Source organism: Dendropsophus ebraccatus, chromosome 4, assembly GCF_027789765.1.
Source record: "Dendropsophus ebraccatus isolate aDenEbr1 chromosome 4, aDenEbr1.pat, whole genome shotgun sequence".
NCBI lineage: Eukaryota > Metazoa > Chordata > Amphibia > Anura > Hylidae > Dendropsophus > Dendropsophus ebraccatus.
In genome coordinates this window covers 23,392,999-23,410,227 of record NC_091457.1, presented here as the reverse complement: position 1 = coordinate 23,410,227, position 17,229 = coordinate 23,392,999, and the positions used below count along the sequence as shown (strand labels likewise).

General features: G+C 42.7%; 1 protein-coding gene across 1 annotated transcript; it reads left to right on the top strand.

Annotated features, from left to right (window-relative positions):
- The first annotated feature begins 8,165 nt into the window (after nt 1-8,165).
- LOC138787938 (chymotrypsin B-like) lies at nt 8,166-16,263 on the top strand. Its single transcript, XM_069965263.1, has 7 exons — nt 8,166-8,269; nt 8,682-8,785; nt 9,527-9,606; nt 12,146-12,224; nt 12,761-12,941; nt 14,422-14,555; nt 16,049-16,263. Exons 1-7 carry the CDS (start codon nt 8,218-8,220, stop codon nt 16,208-16,210), a joined length of 792 nt encoding a protein of 263 aa, XP_069821364.1. The 5' UTR covers nt 8,166-8,217; the 3' UTR covers nt 16,211-16,263.
- The last annotated feature ends 966 nt before the right edge of the window (nt 16,264-17,229 follow it).

Below are 17,229 nucleotides of genomic sequence, written 5' to 3'. Positions count from 1 at the left end.
CGAACTTTCGGCATTTGATTAGCGGTGGCTGCTGAAGTTGGATGAAGCCCTAAGGCTATGTGGAAATCATGGATATAGTCATTGGCTGTATCCATGTTTTCCAGACAACCTTAGAGCTTTATCCAAGTTCAGCAGCCCCAGCTAATCAAATACCGAACGTTCGGGTTCGGATCGACTCAAACCTGAACCCGGTTCGCTCATCTCTAATTCTGAATTGACAGAACATTTATCTTTCATATAGTGTGGTAGACCAGATAACAACAGTACTACTCTTGTTGGATGCCTTGAAAACAACGTCCTTCCATTTTTTCATTTCCCCTAAGGCCCTTGTGCTGTTCCTGAGTTTCAGGAATAGATTTAAACAATTGCTTTACTAACCTAACAATTTCAATTTCAGGAAACTGTGACAACTGGGGAAATTTGATCGATTTTTGTAGTAGTGTAATCGGAAGCTTACCTGTCTGATCTCTGGTTCCTTAAGCAGATCCATAAGTGTTTCTATATACTCTAATTCTAAGGGCCCTATTACATGGGACGATTATCGTGCGAAAAATTTTAAATCGTTCGAATTTAAATGATAATTGTTCTGTTTAATTGCAGGCAACGATCGAAAAATCATTCGTATGTCGTTGATCGTTGATTTATGGTCCTTTTACACGGAGCGATAATTCACCCAATCGATCGTTTAACGATTTTGAAGTAACGATGTGTTTTTTATAACGATCAGCGTTTAGATAGAATGATAGATCGTTTAAAAAAAATCGTTATTGCGATCATTTTAAGATCGCTTAAGCCCATCTCACACATAGGGTAAATCGTTGAAAGACCGTTTACACAAAGCGATCTGCGAATTTTTTGCGAACAACCAACGACGATTTGAGAACTTGTTGAAAGATGCTTGCTCACTGTGCTTGCTGACAAGTGGTTGGAAATAAGTGGAGTTTAAAAAAGGAGTTGTTGGTGATTCTGTGGGTTTGGAGTGACTGATATATTGTTGTTTTTGGGCAATTGTGTGGTGTGCATTGCTGCAGTGCATAGATAGCTAGTGCCATAGTTGCTTAGTTAAACAGGTCCAAACAGTTTTTTTTTCTCTGGTCTGCTCTGCACCTGGCGGTGGGGTTAATTGATCTCAGGTGCTTAAATCAAGGCTCAGCACTCACTGTGTGTGCTTGCTCACTGTGCTTGCTGACAAGTGGTTGGAAATAAGTGGAGTTTAAAAAAGGAGTTAAAAGAAGGAGTTTCAAGTTCTGGTAAGTGCTAAATCTCTTTCTTTTTCACTGTTTTTGTTGCACTGAGGATGATGGCTAGCGAGATGGAAGGATTCATTCAGTGCGCAGTCTGCCGCATGTACGCACAACTGGTGCAGGTGTTCCAGGGTGAGTACCACTGTGACAGATGTGAGCATGTTGCCCATCTAGAAGCTCGAGTTAGAGATCTGGAGAAGCATATTGCAACACTGAGGGAACTTGGCCACCTTGAGAGGGAACTTCGGCTCACTGAGCAGGAAGTTAGTGGGTTAGAGATGGAGGGTGGTGATATAGATCAGGAGGCCCAAGTAAGTAGCTGGGTTAATGTAGTTAGAGGGACCAGTAAGGGATCCAAGAAAAGGAAGGCCACTTCTCCTACTATATGCCCAAGCAAAATTGCCAAGTTAGGTGATGATGCAAGGGCATCCGTGTCAGAAATGGCAGCTCTAGTGGAACCTGTTCTCCCTAACAGCCGGGGGAACAGTCCAACTAGTAGTGGGCGGGATGGTATTGTAGGTAGGCCTAGACAGCTAGTGGTTGTAGGGGATTCTATAATCAGGAAGACGGATAGAATAATTTGTCGCCAAGACCGCCTCAACCGAATGGTTTGCTGTCTCCCTGGTGCCAGGGTTCGGCATGTGGTGGAAAGGGTGGATAAATTACTTGGGGGGGCTGGGGATGACCCAGCTGTCGTGGTCCATGTGGGAACCAATGACAGGATACAAGGTAGGTGGAGGTCTATTAAAAATAATTTTAGAGAACTAGGTGCTAAGTTGAAGGGGAGGACCTCCAAGGTGGTATTCTCTGGAATACTGCCTGTACCATGCGCATCGCAGGAAAGACAGCGGGAGCTTAGGGAGTTAAATGCATGGCTCAAGTCGTGGTGTAGAGGAGAAGGGTTTGGGTTTTTAGAGCACTGGGCTGACTTTTCATTGGGGTACAATCTGTTTTCCGCAGATAATTTGCACTTTAATGGAAGGGGGTCCGCTGTGCTGGGGGAGAGAATCCTAGAAGGGGTGGAGGGGTTTTTAAACTAGGGATGTGGAGGGAGGACAATGTAGTGTGTAATGTAGTGGCAGATAGGTTAGAGAGGGGACAGAACAATGAGGAGGGAGGAGAAGGGTCCTGTGGGGGGAGGATAAAAACAGTGCATAGGGAGATCCATATGTTGCGGATGAACAGTGAGGATGATTGTAGCCACAGCACAGTAATAAATCCTATTTCTTATAATGAAGCGGTTAAACTCGATGGTAATATAAAGTGTATGGTTACTAATGCCAGAAGTCTAGCCAGCAAGATGGGGGAGCTAGAGGCCTTGGTTCTGGAGGAGTCCATTGATGTGGTTGGTGTGACTGAGACATGGCTGGACTCCTCACATGACTGGGCTGTCAATATTCAGGGATTTACATTGTTCAGAAGGGACCGGGTGGGCAGAAGGGGAGGAGGAGTATGTCTGTATGTCAGAAATGATATTAAAGTGAGTGTAAAAGATGCAATAGTGGGCGATGACTGTGATGATGTGGAAGCATTATGGGTAGAACTACAGAAGGAGGTAAAGAGTGAAAAAATTATTCTTGGTGTAATCTATAGACCCCCCAACATTACTGAGGAGGTAGATGGCCAGTTGAATAGACAAATAGAGCGGGCTGCCCGGGAGGGAACAGTAGTGATAATGGGGGACCTCAACTACCCAGATATAGATTGGGGTCACGGTTCAGCTAAAACCACAAAGGGGAGGGAATTTCTTACCCTCCTGCAGGATAATTTTCTGGGCCAGTTTGTGGAGGAGCCAACTAGAAGTGATGCCTTGTTGGATCTGGTTATTTCTAACAACGCTGAGCTGGTTGGGGATGTCACTGTCCATGAACACCTGGGTAATAGTGACCACAATATAGTGACTTTTAGCTTAAAGTGTAGAAAAGAAAAACATTTTGGGAGAGCAAAAACTCTTAATTTTAAAAGGGCCAATTTTTCTGGGTTAAGGGCAGAACTTCAGGGCATAGACTGGGAGCGGCTGCTGTCACATACGGATACAGCTAATAAATGGGAAATCTTCAAATCCACAGTAAATAACTGTACTGCCAAATATATTCCTATGGGTAACAAATATAAACGGTTAAAATCCAATCCCACATGGCTTACAACCGAGGTTAGAAGGGCTATAAATGAGAAAAAAGGGGCATTCAAAAAATATAAATCAGAGGGGTCAGCTGTAGCATTTAAACATTACAAAGAAGTGAACAAAACCTGTAAAAATGTAATAAAAGCAGCAAAAATTCACAATGAAAGGCAGGTAGCTATAGATAGCAAAAGAAACCCCCAAAAATTCTTCAAATATATTAATGCAAAAAAACCAAGGTCAGAGCATGTAGGACCCCTAAATAATGGTGACGGGGAATTAATAACTGGGGATCAGGAGAAAGCTGAGTTACTTAATGGGTTCTTCAGTTCTGTATATACAAAAGAGGATGGAGCTGTGGTGGGTGGGGCCAGTACTGAGGTGGGTGGGGCCAGTGCTGCTAACACATGTAATGTACTGAACTGGTTTACTATAGATATGGTCCAAGATAAATTAAACAAACTCAATGTAACCAAAGCTCCAGGGCCTGATGGATTGCACCCCAGAGTTCTTAGGGAACTCAGTTCTGTAATTTCACTACCCTTGTATGAAATATTCCGTGATTCTTTGCTTACTGGTATTGTGCCGAGGGACTGGCGTAAGGCAAATGTAGTGCCGATCTTCAAAAAGGGCTCTCGAACTTCCCCAGGTAACTATAGACCCGTAAGCTTAACGTCCATTGTGGGGAAACTATTTGAGGGGCTTATAAGGGACTACATCCAGGAATATGTAGTGGCTAATAGTATTATAAGTGATAACCAGCATGGTTTTACTAAGGACAGAAGCTGTCAAACCAACCTAATATGTTTCTATGAAGAGGTAAGTAGAAGCCTGGATGGCGGCGCGGCTGTGGATATCGTGTACCTGGATTTTGCAAAAGCGTTTGACACAGTTCCTCATGGACGTCTGATGGGTAAGTTAAAGTCTATCGGTTTGGAAAATTTAATGTGTAACTGGATTGAAAACTGGCTTAATAATCGTACCCAGAGAGTGGTGGTCAATGATTCCTACTCCGAATGGTCCCCGGTAATAAGTGGTGTACCCCAAGGGTCAGTACTGGGCCCTCTTCTGTTTAACTTGTTTATTAATGATATTGAGAATGGAATTAACAGCAATGTTTCTATCTTTGCAGATGACACCAAGCTTTGTAGTACAGTACAGTCTATGGAGGATGTGCATATGTTACAGGATGACTTAGACACACTGAGTGTTTGGGCGTCCACTTGGCAAATGAGGTTCAACGTGGATAAATGTAAAGTTATGCACCTGGGTACTAATAACCCGCATGCATCATATGTCCTGGGGGGAGTTACTCTGGGAGAGTCACTGATGGAGAAGGATCTGGGTGTACTTGTAGATAATAGACTACAGAACAGCACACAATGTCAGTCAGCTGCTTCTAAGGCCAGCAGGATATTGTCATGCATTAAAACAGGCATGGACTCTCGGGACAGGGATATAATATTACCGCTTTATAAAGCTTTGGTGCGGCCTCATCTGGAGTATGCCGTCCAGTTTTGGAACCCGATTCATAAAAAGGATGTTCTAGAGCTGGAGAGGGTACAAAGACGGGCAACTAAACTAATAAGGGGAATGGAGCATCTTAGTTATGAGGAGAGATTAAAAGAATTAAATATATTTAGTCTAGAGAAGAGACGTTTAAGGGGAGATATGATTAACTTATTTAAATATATAAATGGCCCCTACAAGAGATATGGGGAAAAGATGTTCCAGGTAAAACCCCCTCAAAGGACAAGGGGGCACTGCCTCCGCCTGAAGAAAAAAAGGTTCAATCTCCGGAGGCGACAAGCCTTCTTTACCATGAGAACTGTGAATCTGTGGAACAGTCTACCACAGGATCTGGTCACAGCAAAAACAGTAGAGGGCTTCAAAACAGGGCTAGACAAGTTCTTAGACCAAAATAATATAAATGCATATGTATAGAACCTATCACCCCTCCCCCTTCCCTGTATCCATCCCCTCCTTGGTTGAACTTGATGGACATGTGTCTTTTTTCAACCGTATTGACTATGTAACGATTTCTTGCTTGTCGTTTGATCGTTTGCTGTGTTTACACAAGCCGATTATCACTAAAATGCAATCGATATTGCGAAAATTTGAACGATAATTGTTCCGGGTAAAAGCACCATTAGATCTGAACCTAAAATTATTGTTAATTGTTCGCTAATCGTTCGCTATAATTCCACGTTCTTTCGCTCAAGTTCTGCACTTTTTCACTAATTGTTCAGTGTAATAGCACATTGCCCATTGTTTTCCTGAGATCAGAAGGAATAAACGATCTCAATAACGATTGCAATCGATTGTAATAACAATCGTATCTAACGACTATCGTTCTGTGTAATAGGGCGAACAATTTCAGGTTAAAAATACACAATCTCGTTTGCGATCGTTTATCGTTAGTCGTGAAAAATCGCTCCGTGTAATAGGACCCTCACTCTCACATACTGCCTGCTGCCAAAGTTCATATCTATACTGTATACTCCAAGCTTGGCATAGGAGGAAAAACAAATTTTTACTGTGTTTTTGATCGGAGGCTGGAAAAGTATTTCGAATAGTGTAGTGTTCGATTGAATAGCTACTCGATCAAGTACTACCTGCTCATCTCTAATAATAATAATATATTTCATCATCAACAACTATTAAGATTCTCTGGTCTGATGAAGCCAAGACTAAACTTTTTAGCCGGTGGAGAGTCGACCGTTTTGACTTTTTGCTCCATTTCCAATTCACCTTGAGGTTAAGTTAAGACAACGTATTTATTCTATTAATAAAGTCCGTTATTGCAGATTGCAACACCGACCATTATTAATTGAAAAAATACATTGCATTGACTTCTATGGAATCCCGGCTGTATATGTGGTGACCCCCGATGTGAGGGTACGGCCGGTCACTTGGCAGATGGTAAAGTGGGACGCCAGTTCTATGGTGGTTGGCCGAGATATACCCGGGCCCAGTGATGTTATGTTGTGACGCCAGTGCCGGTTGGGCACTCAGGTATGTTGGCACACCTGCTTTTATTTTAAAGGGCCGGTTATACATTGTTCCCCTGTGGACAGTGACCTGCTAGGTTGTTGAAGGGTCCCTTGGGCTGTTGTCACGGTGGTCCAGAGTGGAGTAGTGACCCACCTGGACTATTGGCACTGCCAGCCACAGAAAGGGGAGATGACCCAAGGAGTGTGTGTACTGTGTTGGTGCTTGACGAGGAATTACAGAGTCTCTTTATCATAAATAGAATCTGGTTTACTCCAAAAATACTTGTATACAGCAGGTCATACAGCTTTGCATTGATAGAACACTTTATACTTGATAAGACACTTGATAGCTTAGGATCCAGATCTGTATTGAGAGTATAGAGAGTAGTACAGTCGTGCTGACTGAGTTGCGTGCTGAGAGGTATATAGAAGAATCAGAAGAGTAGAGAGGAGGATGTTGTGAGAGTCCCAACCCAAGTAGTACTGTGCTCTGCCGGGATGTCGGAGGTAGAAATAGAAGAATACTTGAGAAGAGAGAGAATACTTGTGCCTGTGTTTTGACTCTTTAGTCTTTGCACCACCTTTTGCTCTACCAGTGTCGGGGGACCCATCCTAGTGGGTGACACAAGCCCCAGACCTTGTTACCTGGGATGAGCGGAATGCTGAGGGTTCCCTGCTTACACCCGCACTGCGAAATAGAGTTCATAGGCTTCTAGCAACTTTGCTCTATCTTGATCATTTCCTTGACTTTTCTTTATGGATACTGTCCTGCACTGTGACTTTCCTTGTCCACGGCATGGGTTGAGGTGATCTCTGACTTGTCCTCTCTAGTGAAGGGTTTAGCACTACATAGTGTCAAGTGGAGTTTCTTGAGAAGAATCTGTAGGTTACATGTGCCTAGGTCTGCTTCTAGACTGCACACTGAGACTGAGGACCTGGCAGAGGACAAGGGCCCGACTGGAGAGAGCGTTCTGGCTTGTGTCCTTCCTCTACCGAGTCTAGCGACAAAAGACACTACACTTCCTCTACCCATGTAACTTCCTATCTACAGCCCCTGTAAGGTGACTGTGAATGGGTGAAGATTGAAATGAAGTAAATGAAGTAAAGAGAGAAATGATAGGATAGAAGAAGAAAGTACTCTCATTGGTCTACTGATCCATGAGACATACAAATAAACAATGACCCTTTCAATAATACAGCTGTGCAATACCTAAGTACATATACTTACAACAGAGACATCTTTTGGTGAAACTTTAACACTACTACATCACCACCACTTACATACAAAAAATACAGGCTTTTGTGAAGGGTGTAACTACTAGCAACACCCATGGTGGGACACCACATATACACATAGTATATACTCCGTCTGGGATTCCTTGCAGCCAATTAAAAAGAAATGATGTTCATCTGGCTGGTACTGCAGTACGGCCGGGATTAACTTCACTGACACCGGCCGTTCTGTGACATGGCTCTGTCACAGTATGGCCGGTGTCATACAAAGTGTGAACCTGGCCTTAAACTGTTATTTCTCTGAAGCGCCTTGGTATTTCTGAGTAATTCATAGCTCATTGTAGAGATGGAGCCTCTTATGGCTTAGGCTGCATGAAGCACCTGACAGGTTCCCTACAAGCTTTCTTGGAACAAGAATTTCCAGATAACAGTCTTACAGCCAACAAATATTGGCTATTTTTATACTAACGGGTCAAATTTAGAAAGAGCCCACAGATAAAGGTCAGTGCTAGTCAGTGCTCACCTTGGTTTGTGCATTTGAACCAATCGGGAAGTAAACCCATATCTTACACCTTGAGTTCCTCCACTATATAAGATTCCCATGTGAATACAGTCAGTACTCGCTATGGCTTTCCTTCTGCTTATCTCCTGTTTGGCTTTGGCCGCTGCCGCAAATGGTAGGGTATAGAATCGCATTTAATTGTATGACTGGATTTTAGAGTTATTACATTTTCATCATTGTTTTTTATGTTTAATAACTTACAAATGTATCGAATGTATTTTACATGTCTTGTTAGAAAAAAAGCTACTAAGGCTAGGTTCACACTGCGTTTTCAGCATCCGTTTAACGGATCCGTTTTTTTTAACGTCCAGAAAAATAGGGTCAGCAACGTTTTTTGGTCCGTTTTGGTCCGCCAAAAAAAATCCGTTTTTCATGCGTTTTTTGCAAAAAACGGATGCGTTAAACGGATGCTGAAAACGCAGTGTGAACCTAGCCTAAGAAGAGATTTCTAGGTTGCAAATGTGCTAAATGATACTGAACACATATATTTCTGCATGTTATTATATCAATTCTTTGTTCTTTACCAGGCTGTGGTGTCCCCAGTATCTCCCCAGTTGTCACTGGTTATGCTAGGATAGTCAATGGTGAGGAGGCAGTCCCAGGATCTTGGCCCTGGCAAGTCTCTCTGCAGGTAATAACACATATTAAAGGAAACAATAAGGGCCAGTTATTACAAAGTAAAACGGGTGTAATTCCACAGTGGAACTCTCTGTCGTGGAATCCTGCCAGCCTCCGTGTCATACTGGCAGTCTATGGGAGGGCTCACGCGCCTCCTCTCTTCGCGCCTCTCCGACATGTCAATTCTTTTCGCACGGAGAGAGGAGGTGCAAGCCCTCCTATAGACTGCCAGTATGGAACGGAGGTTGGCGGGATCCCGTGGCAAAGAGTTCCACCGAGGAAGAAGAGAGCACTGTGTCAGACTGGGAAAAAAACACAGCTTTCTGCTGAATATACAGTAGCTGATAAGTACTAGAAGACTTAGGTTTTTTAAGTAGAATCTGTTTATTTTTCTGACACCAGTTGATTTAAACACATTTTTTCCCCCCTCTGGAGTACCCCTCATTTTGACAGGAGTCCCTGCTCCTTTAGAGTAAACAAAATTACATTACAAATCACACTTAACTCATTACAATCTATGGGTTTTAGGTGTTGAGGAGCAAATCTGAATTGGTGTTCATTATGAAAAAAGAATCTCAGGAAAGTCATTATGTCATCATGCAGCCACATTTTAAACAAATCAATAAAGAATCCGCTTTGATCATCTTATTTCAGGCAGATTTTTGCTACCTCCCAAACAGGAGCTGGGAAGGGTGTACTGTACCCTCATCACAAAGCAGAAGGCTGCCATAAATCATTGCTTTATATATTATAGGACAGAACTGGATGGCATTATTGTGGCGGTTCCCTGATCAGCAGCGAGTGGGTGGTGACAGCAGCTCACTGCAGCGTCGGGTAAGTATAATCGTTTAGATCAGTCAAAGATAACGTCCTTTATCCTAAAATGTTTTTTAATGTTGAGTTTGAAGACTTGTGTATTTTTATATCTGTACCCATGTCATAAGCCCCACCAGACAAACAGGTCTGAAAGAGCAGGATGCATTAACCCCTTCAAGACCGAGCCCATTGATGCAAGAATGTCGGAGCCAAATTAGTGCAATGTTCCTCCCCACCTTTTAAGAGCCATAGCGCTTTTATTTTTCCACCTACAGGGCTGGTTGGGGTGGCATTTTTTGCACAATGATCTCTAGTTTTTATTAATAACATATCCGTGTAACAGCAAAATTTTAAGCGCACAATTATTTTTTATCGGATATATAATTTAGAAAAAAAAAACTGCAATCCTGGTGTTTTTTTTTTCATTTACACTGTTTAATGTGCAGGAACAATAATGTTATATTTTAAAAGATTGGACAATTCTGCACTCTACGATATATAATGGGGGAGATTTATCAAACATGTTGTAAAGTGAAACTGGCTCAGTTGCCCCTAGCAACCAATCAGATTCCACCTTTCATTTTCCAAAGAGTCTGTAAGGAATGAAAGGTGGAATCTGATTGGTTGCTAGGGGCAACTGAGACAGTTTTGCTTTACACCATGTCTGATAAATGTCCCCCAATATGTTTATTTTTTTTCATATTTTTATAATGGGTGAGGAGGTATATCAAACGTTTATTGGGAAGTGGGTTATAAGGTTTTTTTTTAATACTTTTAAAAACTTTTTTTTAAAACACTTGTATTTCAAAGTAAAACATTTAATCATTAGATTGCATATGCTGATCTATGCTATGCCATAGCATAGCATAGATCAGTTATCTGCGATCTATACATAGAGCCTGCCTGAGAGCAGACTCTATCCATAGATGGCCGATCCAACAGGACGGAGGTAAGTGGATTACCCCCACCTGTCGGTACAAGCTTGTCCTGTTACTGAGTACCTTAAAACCGTGATCGCTATAGATTGTGGCGTTTAAGAGGTTAATGACAAGCAGCTGCCCGTCATTACCCTCGGCTCCCAGGACATGGCTTGCCAGCCTCCCTGGTGCAGTGACAGGGTTAGTTTAGCTGCAGTGCTAGCTATAAAGACTGCTATAGTGTAATGTCTATTCCAATGCCAATAGTAGAATAGACATGAGGGGTGGCCCAGTATCACTAGTGCTGCAGGCAGCCGCTCCCAGCATGGTAATTGGTGGGCACCATTTTTGCTTTACCACAGCAGTATAAAAAATAAATAAATAAATAAATATATATATATATATATATATATATATATATATATATATTTTTTTTTTTTTTTTTTTTTTTGGACACTTGAAAAATAGATTAGTGTGAGTCAATCACAATAAATAAAAAGTATCCATGAGGGGGGAAAAAAATTGTCATACAATCCGAGGCTATGTTCACACTACGTAAGAGACCGGCCGTTCCGTGACCCCGGCCGGATGATCTTTCCGGCCGCAGAGCTCTGATGCGGGCGCACACTTCACTGTTTGAACTGACAGGGCTTTCTGCGTCCGGAATTCACTGAATTCCAGCCGCAGAAAACTGACATGTCAGTCATTTGTGGCCCCAAATGGGATCCCGGCCAGAGCGTATACGATATGTGTACGCTCCGGCCGGGATCCCATTGAAAGTAAGGCATTGTTCCACCGGGCCAAAAGTACGGCCGTTGTTGCCATCGTCAACAACGGCTGTACTTTTACGTAGTGTTAACATAGCCCAAAGGTAATCTGTCATTTGCAATTCACATTCCATACTGCTGACACTGTTAGTTGTTAGGGTAAGCAGACGCCATGGTACTTTTCATATATCTGTCTGTGCTTCCAGAATGTATTATTTGGTGCACGGTGCCAGAGGCATTCCCAAGTAGCTTAAGTCTGGCCTGCCTCTTCAATCCCTCTTTCATACCTGTTCCAGCTGGACTAATAGTCAGATATTAGTCCAGAAAAGCTAGGAGGCTTTCCAGACCTCAGCTCTTCAGGAAGGTTTGGAAACATGTCTTTGACAATTATAGCATTTATTTTTTACATGATGCAAGTACAGACGGATATATGAAAGGTACTCCTTGCTCTAATAGCTATCTAACAGTTTTCAGCTTCCTGGCCATCTCTTGTAGCCACAAAAAGGTCAGATGGGGCCAGAGAGCTATGTTTTAGTGAGCGCAATACCCTTTTAACTGTTATTCAGGCCTTTTTTCATCCATTTTCTGGGAGATTATGATTCCATGATTTTTTGCTTTTTTTTGTGTGCATTTGGACGAATTTAGAATTTGGACCAAATGGTGATGCTCCTAATGGAGTTAGTCGTGGCATAGTAGCCAAAAAATCCAACCCTGGTTTCATCTCTTACCATATCCCCGGATGTTTTTATCTCTTTTGTGTCCTGTCCTTTGGATTCCTCTTAGCCTAGGTGTCCCCCTGCCCATTTATAACTCACTTCATGCTATAAAAATGGGGCAATTGATTCACCCAACGTGTTTCACTCTCATCTGTAGAGCAACTGACCGGGTTGTTCTCGGAGAACATGACAGAAGCTCGGCTGCTGAACAAATCCAATCTCTGGCAGTTGCAAAAGTGAGTTCACATTTTGGATTTTTTAAGTTACAGACGTGATGATGCGAAGCAATTTCTAGGTTTTTAGGGAATACTTGTAGAATGAATTGGATAAGGTTCACACTTGTGTTTGTCTATGACCACTGGAGTCTGACGGACCCTACTGCCAAACAAGGCGCTCTGTTTTTCTTGCTGAACTTATCAACTCCAGTATATCAGGAGCCTGGCAACCCAAGTATGATTGAAGACATAGCTATGGACTACTATATCCAGCTTACTTTTTATTTACGAACAATGAGAGAATTTGTCATAAGGGCTTAGTAACACGTCCCATAATAACGTATTTTGAAACATCTGACACCACGATTCATTATGATGCCAGGAGCTCCAAAACAGTTTAAATGTCAGGACAGTAGCGAGAAGATTTAAACAGTTTTGGAGCTCCCGTAGTACGTTTTTTTTACTTATGGACTGTGCACGGAACGGTCGAACGACCCCTAAGTTAACTAATCAGTACAAAGCGGACAAGAATCTTATATACATGTTCTCTTTTTAAGGTTTTTACTCATCCAGAGTGGAATTCCAACACCATTAATAATGACATTTCCCTGGTAAAACTGGCCACTCCTGCTGTTCTTAGCTCCACTGTATCCCCAGTGTGCTTAGCTAACCCCGGTGAAGTATATGACGATGGCCGCACCTGTGTTACAAGTGGATGGGGAAAGACAAGATGGAACGGTGAGACAACGGGGTCACATGATTATAACAAATGATGATTACTCCCACTAAGGCTGACCATACAATGAGTGTTTGCCACGACGGGTATTCTTCTTCACCCTGTTCACACCTATACATGCATACTTGGCTCAGCCAAGGCACACCTCATCTGGATCACAGATGACACAAGTAAATACCATTTAATGCTGTGATCGCTATTGGTAAATGACTCAATAGCAAATAGGATAGGCACTGCCACTTCCGTGTGTGGTGCTCGTAGCTAGGAGGTCTGGCAAACCACAATGTACCTTGTAGTGTAGAAGGCTCGGCACTCACAAAATCTTCTTATGCAATTAGACCTTTGTTTTCATAATCAGAAAAGAGTATACAGACAGGATGTGTTTCGGGCCATCCAATGCCATTGTCAGCTGACAGTTGACAAAGGCATTGGATGGGCCGTAACGCGTCCTGTCTGTATACTCTTTTCTGATGATGAAAATAAAAGTCTAATTGCATAAGAAGATTTTGTGAGTGCCGAGCCTTCTACACTATATAGTTAAATGACTGACATGGGAGTGATCGCTGATGTCTGTCATTACTAGGCAGCACCCAATGAGTATGACTCAGACCTTGCTCCTGAGTCCATGTCATACTGCTCCACCCAACCCATAACTGTACTTCATAGATTGGGGAGGGGTTAGAAGGGGCTGTTCTTAATCCATTTGGCACATATTTGACTAGAAGTTGGAGGGAAATCGTGGCATAATTAACCATCAATTTGTGATGTAAATTATAGAAAATGTGTAGGTTATGCCCTCCTAATATTCCCCATTTACTTTTAAAAAACTGACATAAGCCCTGTAAAAATTACAAAATTTTCTGTATAGGAAATGTGCGCAAAAATCTGTACACAAGTGAGTTATGTTGCTTATCATGTATAACCAGATGAACACTCCAAACACACTCACAAATCTATAAAAGTCTTAAGACCACCTTATAAAATGTCATTTTATATATATTCCTTACACTATAAAAACTCAAAGGTATTACCATTAAATCAAAAATATTTAGTACGATATTTAGTAAGTATTTAGTAAGATATTTTCCCATTTATGTTTTTTTTTTTTTCTTCTTCACTACCTTGTCAGCTCTGGCGTCGCTTTCTTCATACCCTATGCACTGGAGGCGGGCCCAGCTTCCCCAGTGTAATGATATTCCCTCCTCTGGCTAATATGGCCAGGCTTGATTCTAATGGAGACGTGTCACCAAGGGGTGGGGTTATCATTACACTGTGGGTGCCGGGCCTGCCTCCAGTACATAGGATGTGCGTGAAGAAACTGCTGAGTGTGGGAACCGCTGACAAGATGGCGGGGGGGGGGGTGGAATCTAATTTGAATAGGTACATGGTACATTCGCTTTAAGTCAATGTTTAAATGATTGCATATTTTATACATGATATTTAGTAGAATTAAACAGCTAAATATTACTTGTTTGCACACAGCATTCAACACCCCCAGCAAACTGCAGCAGACCGCCCTGCCTGTGTTGTCCAATGAGCAATGTAAGACCTACTGGGGAAGTAACATCAGTGATGTCATGGTCTGTGCTGGAGCTGCCGGCTCATCTTCTTGTATGGTTGGTATTATTATGATTCCTTGCTTTTTTAGGCAATAATACTAAAGATTGGAAATATTTTTACAGTTAGGATAAGAAGGTGAAGGTTTTCACTTTAATTTGAAGCTGGATTCACACAAAGTATTTGGTTGGTATTTTTAGACAAAATCAGGAGTGGGTCCAAAACAGAGAAAGAAATTCAAATTGTTTTCTCTGTGTCTGTTTTGGTTAGAAATACTGATCAAAATACTGACCAATTACTAATTTAGAAAAAATAAATTGCAACAATACCATTTATTTAGTTTGTAGCCCTTTTTTCTTCCATGTTGAAAATCATTATCTTATGGTTGAGAAGATGCTCAGTACTACAATTTTCAGAATGCATAACATTCTCTCATCTCTTCATCACAGTTCTCCCACCCTGCCTACTCCCCTCCCACAGCACTCCTACCAGATCACTGCCTAGACCTAGTGCAGAATATTACACCTCAAGTATTCCTTGTCTGGTTCTTTTGCCTGTGCTATTATTCAGGACAAGGCAGCATGTTGTAAACATACCTTATTCTTCCCGAAATGTCTCAAAAAGATTCCTGCAACTGATCTGCAGCAGATATGCAACTGATTTTAAAGCAACTGTACCATAAGGTACATTGTTTTTTATTTTTACATTAGCCAATCGGTGCCAGAGTGGCGATATCAGTGGCACAGTCCTTTCTCTGAAATGCTGCCCTGTTCCCACTTTCAATGCCATTCTTTTTTCGTGCACTGGCTTGGAGCACTGGGGGCATGCCCGCCACCCCTCAGTTTGACCATATCCCCTGCCCACTGTGATGCGGCTCCATTAGAATATACGGACCTGTGAATGCAGCCTTAGGCGTTGTTTCAGGATGGAGGGAGGAGCTGGGGAGCTGGAGGCTACATCACACTGAAAATGAAGGAACTACACAACTTCCTTTCAGGGTTAACTCAAGCAAAACATGCTGAAGCCAGTAAAATTTGTGACAACTCTATGACAACTCTATGAATGTGACACCAGAATTTGTGCCAAAATTATCAATTTGGCACCAGAACAGGGCACCCATTCTCCCCATTCCCTACCTCATCTAACCTTATGAGATGAAGCTTCAATCTTCATAGCTACCTTCTCCAACATGAGACCCATCAACTTGCATTACATCGGCTCTTGTGCTGGAGATGGGAGCTATGGGAATGCAGTGACAGTGGAGGGCAAAGAGCACGTGGCTCTGATGCATATAGTACTCTATGCATCACCTTTCAGTATATATATATAAGAGCGGGGAATCTGGCAAGAAACAGGAGTCCCCGCTCCATAATGTACATCCCATGGTATACTATGCTGATAATGTAAGCGTCACAGAAAGAACCTATCATGCCACCAATCATGTCGGCTGCCACTACATCTGAAACTGTTAGCATTTTTTATTTTTGCCATGTAAATGTAATTAATATATTTCAAAGATTTTTTTAAATTATTCTTATGATTTCCAATACAGGGTGATTCCGGTGGACCCCTTGTGTGTGACAGAGATGGTGCCTGGACATTGGTTGGTATTGTGTCCTGGGGAAGCAGCACATGCTCAACATCTTCTCCTGGTGTCTATGCCCGCGTTACTGAGCTCCGTGACTGGGTGGACCAGATTGTTGCCGCCAATTAATAAAACAAAGCTCAAAAATTACTTAACAAAAATAAACTTTTTTTTATGTTTAACATTTCATTTTTAACTTTTTTTTATATTGGTCAAGTACGGGTAGGGGAGAGAACACAAAAGGGGGAGAGTATTAGTGACAATGGAGGCACTAATAAAGGCATAAAACGTATCACATGTATTTCCCCAATGTATGTTGAAAAACGGCACATATGGGTTGGTTGGTTGGTTGGTTGATTCCCTCTTAGGTTATCTTTTTGGAATGACTGAGTCAAGGGACAGCTTGCCACTTTTCATGGCAGATTTCCCCCACTCTTCTGTTTATGTTGAGCCAATAAAGTAAGCATAATTCTACTTTGTTTGTGCCAGGATTTACCTTTCTATTGTTCTGGGACGAGTCCTACCACGAGCACTAACAAACCTACAGAGTGCCGTCTTCTACTATACCAAACAAAAAAATATAAAAAAATAGGAGAGCGAACGTTACATCTGATAAAATCATAAATATATGTATAGTTAAAAAGGGAGCACAGATGTTACTCACGCTGAGGAGGGGAGTTTTTGGAACGCTCCCCTCAGGGCCGATTCAAGGGTTTCTGCCGCCTGAGGCAAACCTCAGGCGGCCGCCCCGAGTGATAGCCGGCATCCCCCCGGTAAACACCCCCCCCCCCGCCGCCACCGCCGCCGCTGCAGCAGCAGCAGCCATCTACTCACCTGTCCCACACCGCAGCCTGCCCGCGATCTCTGCTGTCTCCACATCCCGTCAGGTCCCGCGATGTCACCCTGCAGCTGTCACGGACCTCCAGGCTGTGGTGAGTGAGTGGGGTGATCGGGTCGCGCGGGGCGGTCCCGCGTGACCCGATCACCCCAGCGCGTCCCCCACCGACCCCGGGCACTCACCACAGCCTGGAGGTCCGTGACAGCTGCAGGGTGATATCGCGGGACCTGACGGGATGTGGAGAGCGCGGGCGACGGGACAGGTGAGCGGCCGCTGTCATTTTTGTTAAGTGATACTTAACAAAAATGAC

Bases quoted from the DNA above. Each gene is read 5' to 3' on its own strand.
- LOC138787938 (XM_069965263.1), top strand. From the start codon at position 8,218: ATGGCTTTCCTTCTGCTTATCTCCTGTTTGGCTTTGGCCGCTGCCGCA. The intron at 12,225-12,760 runs GTGAGTTCACAT...TCTCTTTTTAAG, and splicing joins AATCTCTGGCAGTTGCAAAA to GTTTTTACTCATCCAGAGTG. The intron at 12,942-14,421 runs GTGAGACAACGG...GTTTGCACACAG, and splicing joins GGGAAAGACAAGATGGAACG to CATTCAACACCCCCAGCAAA.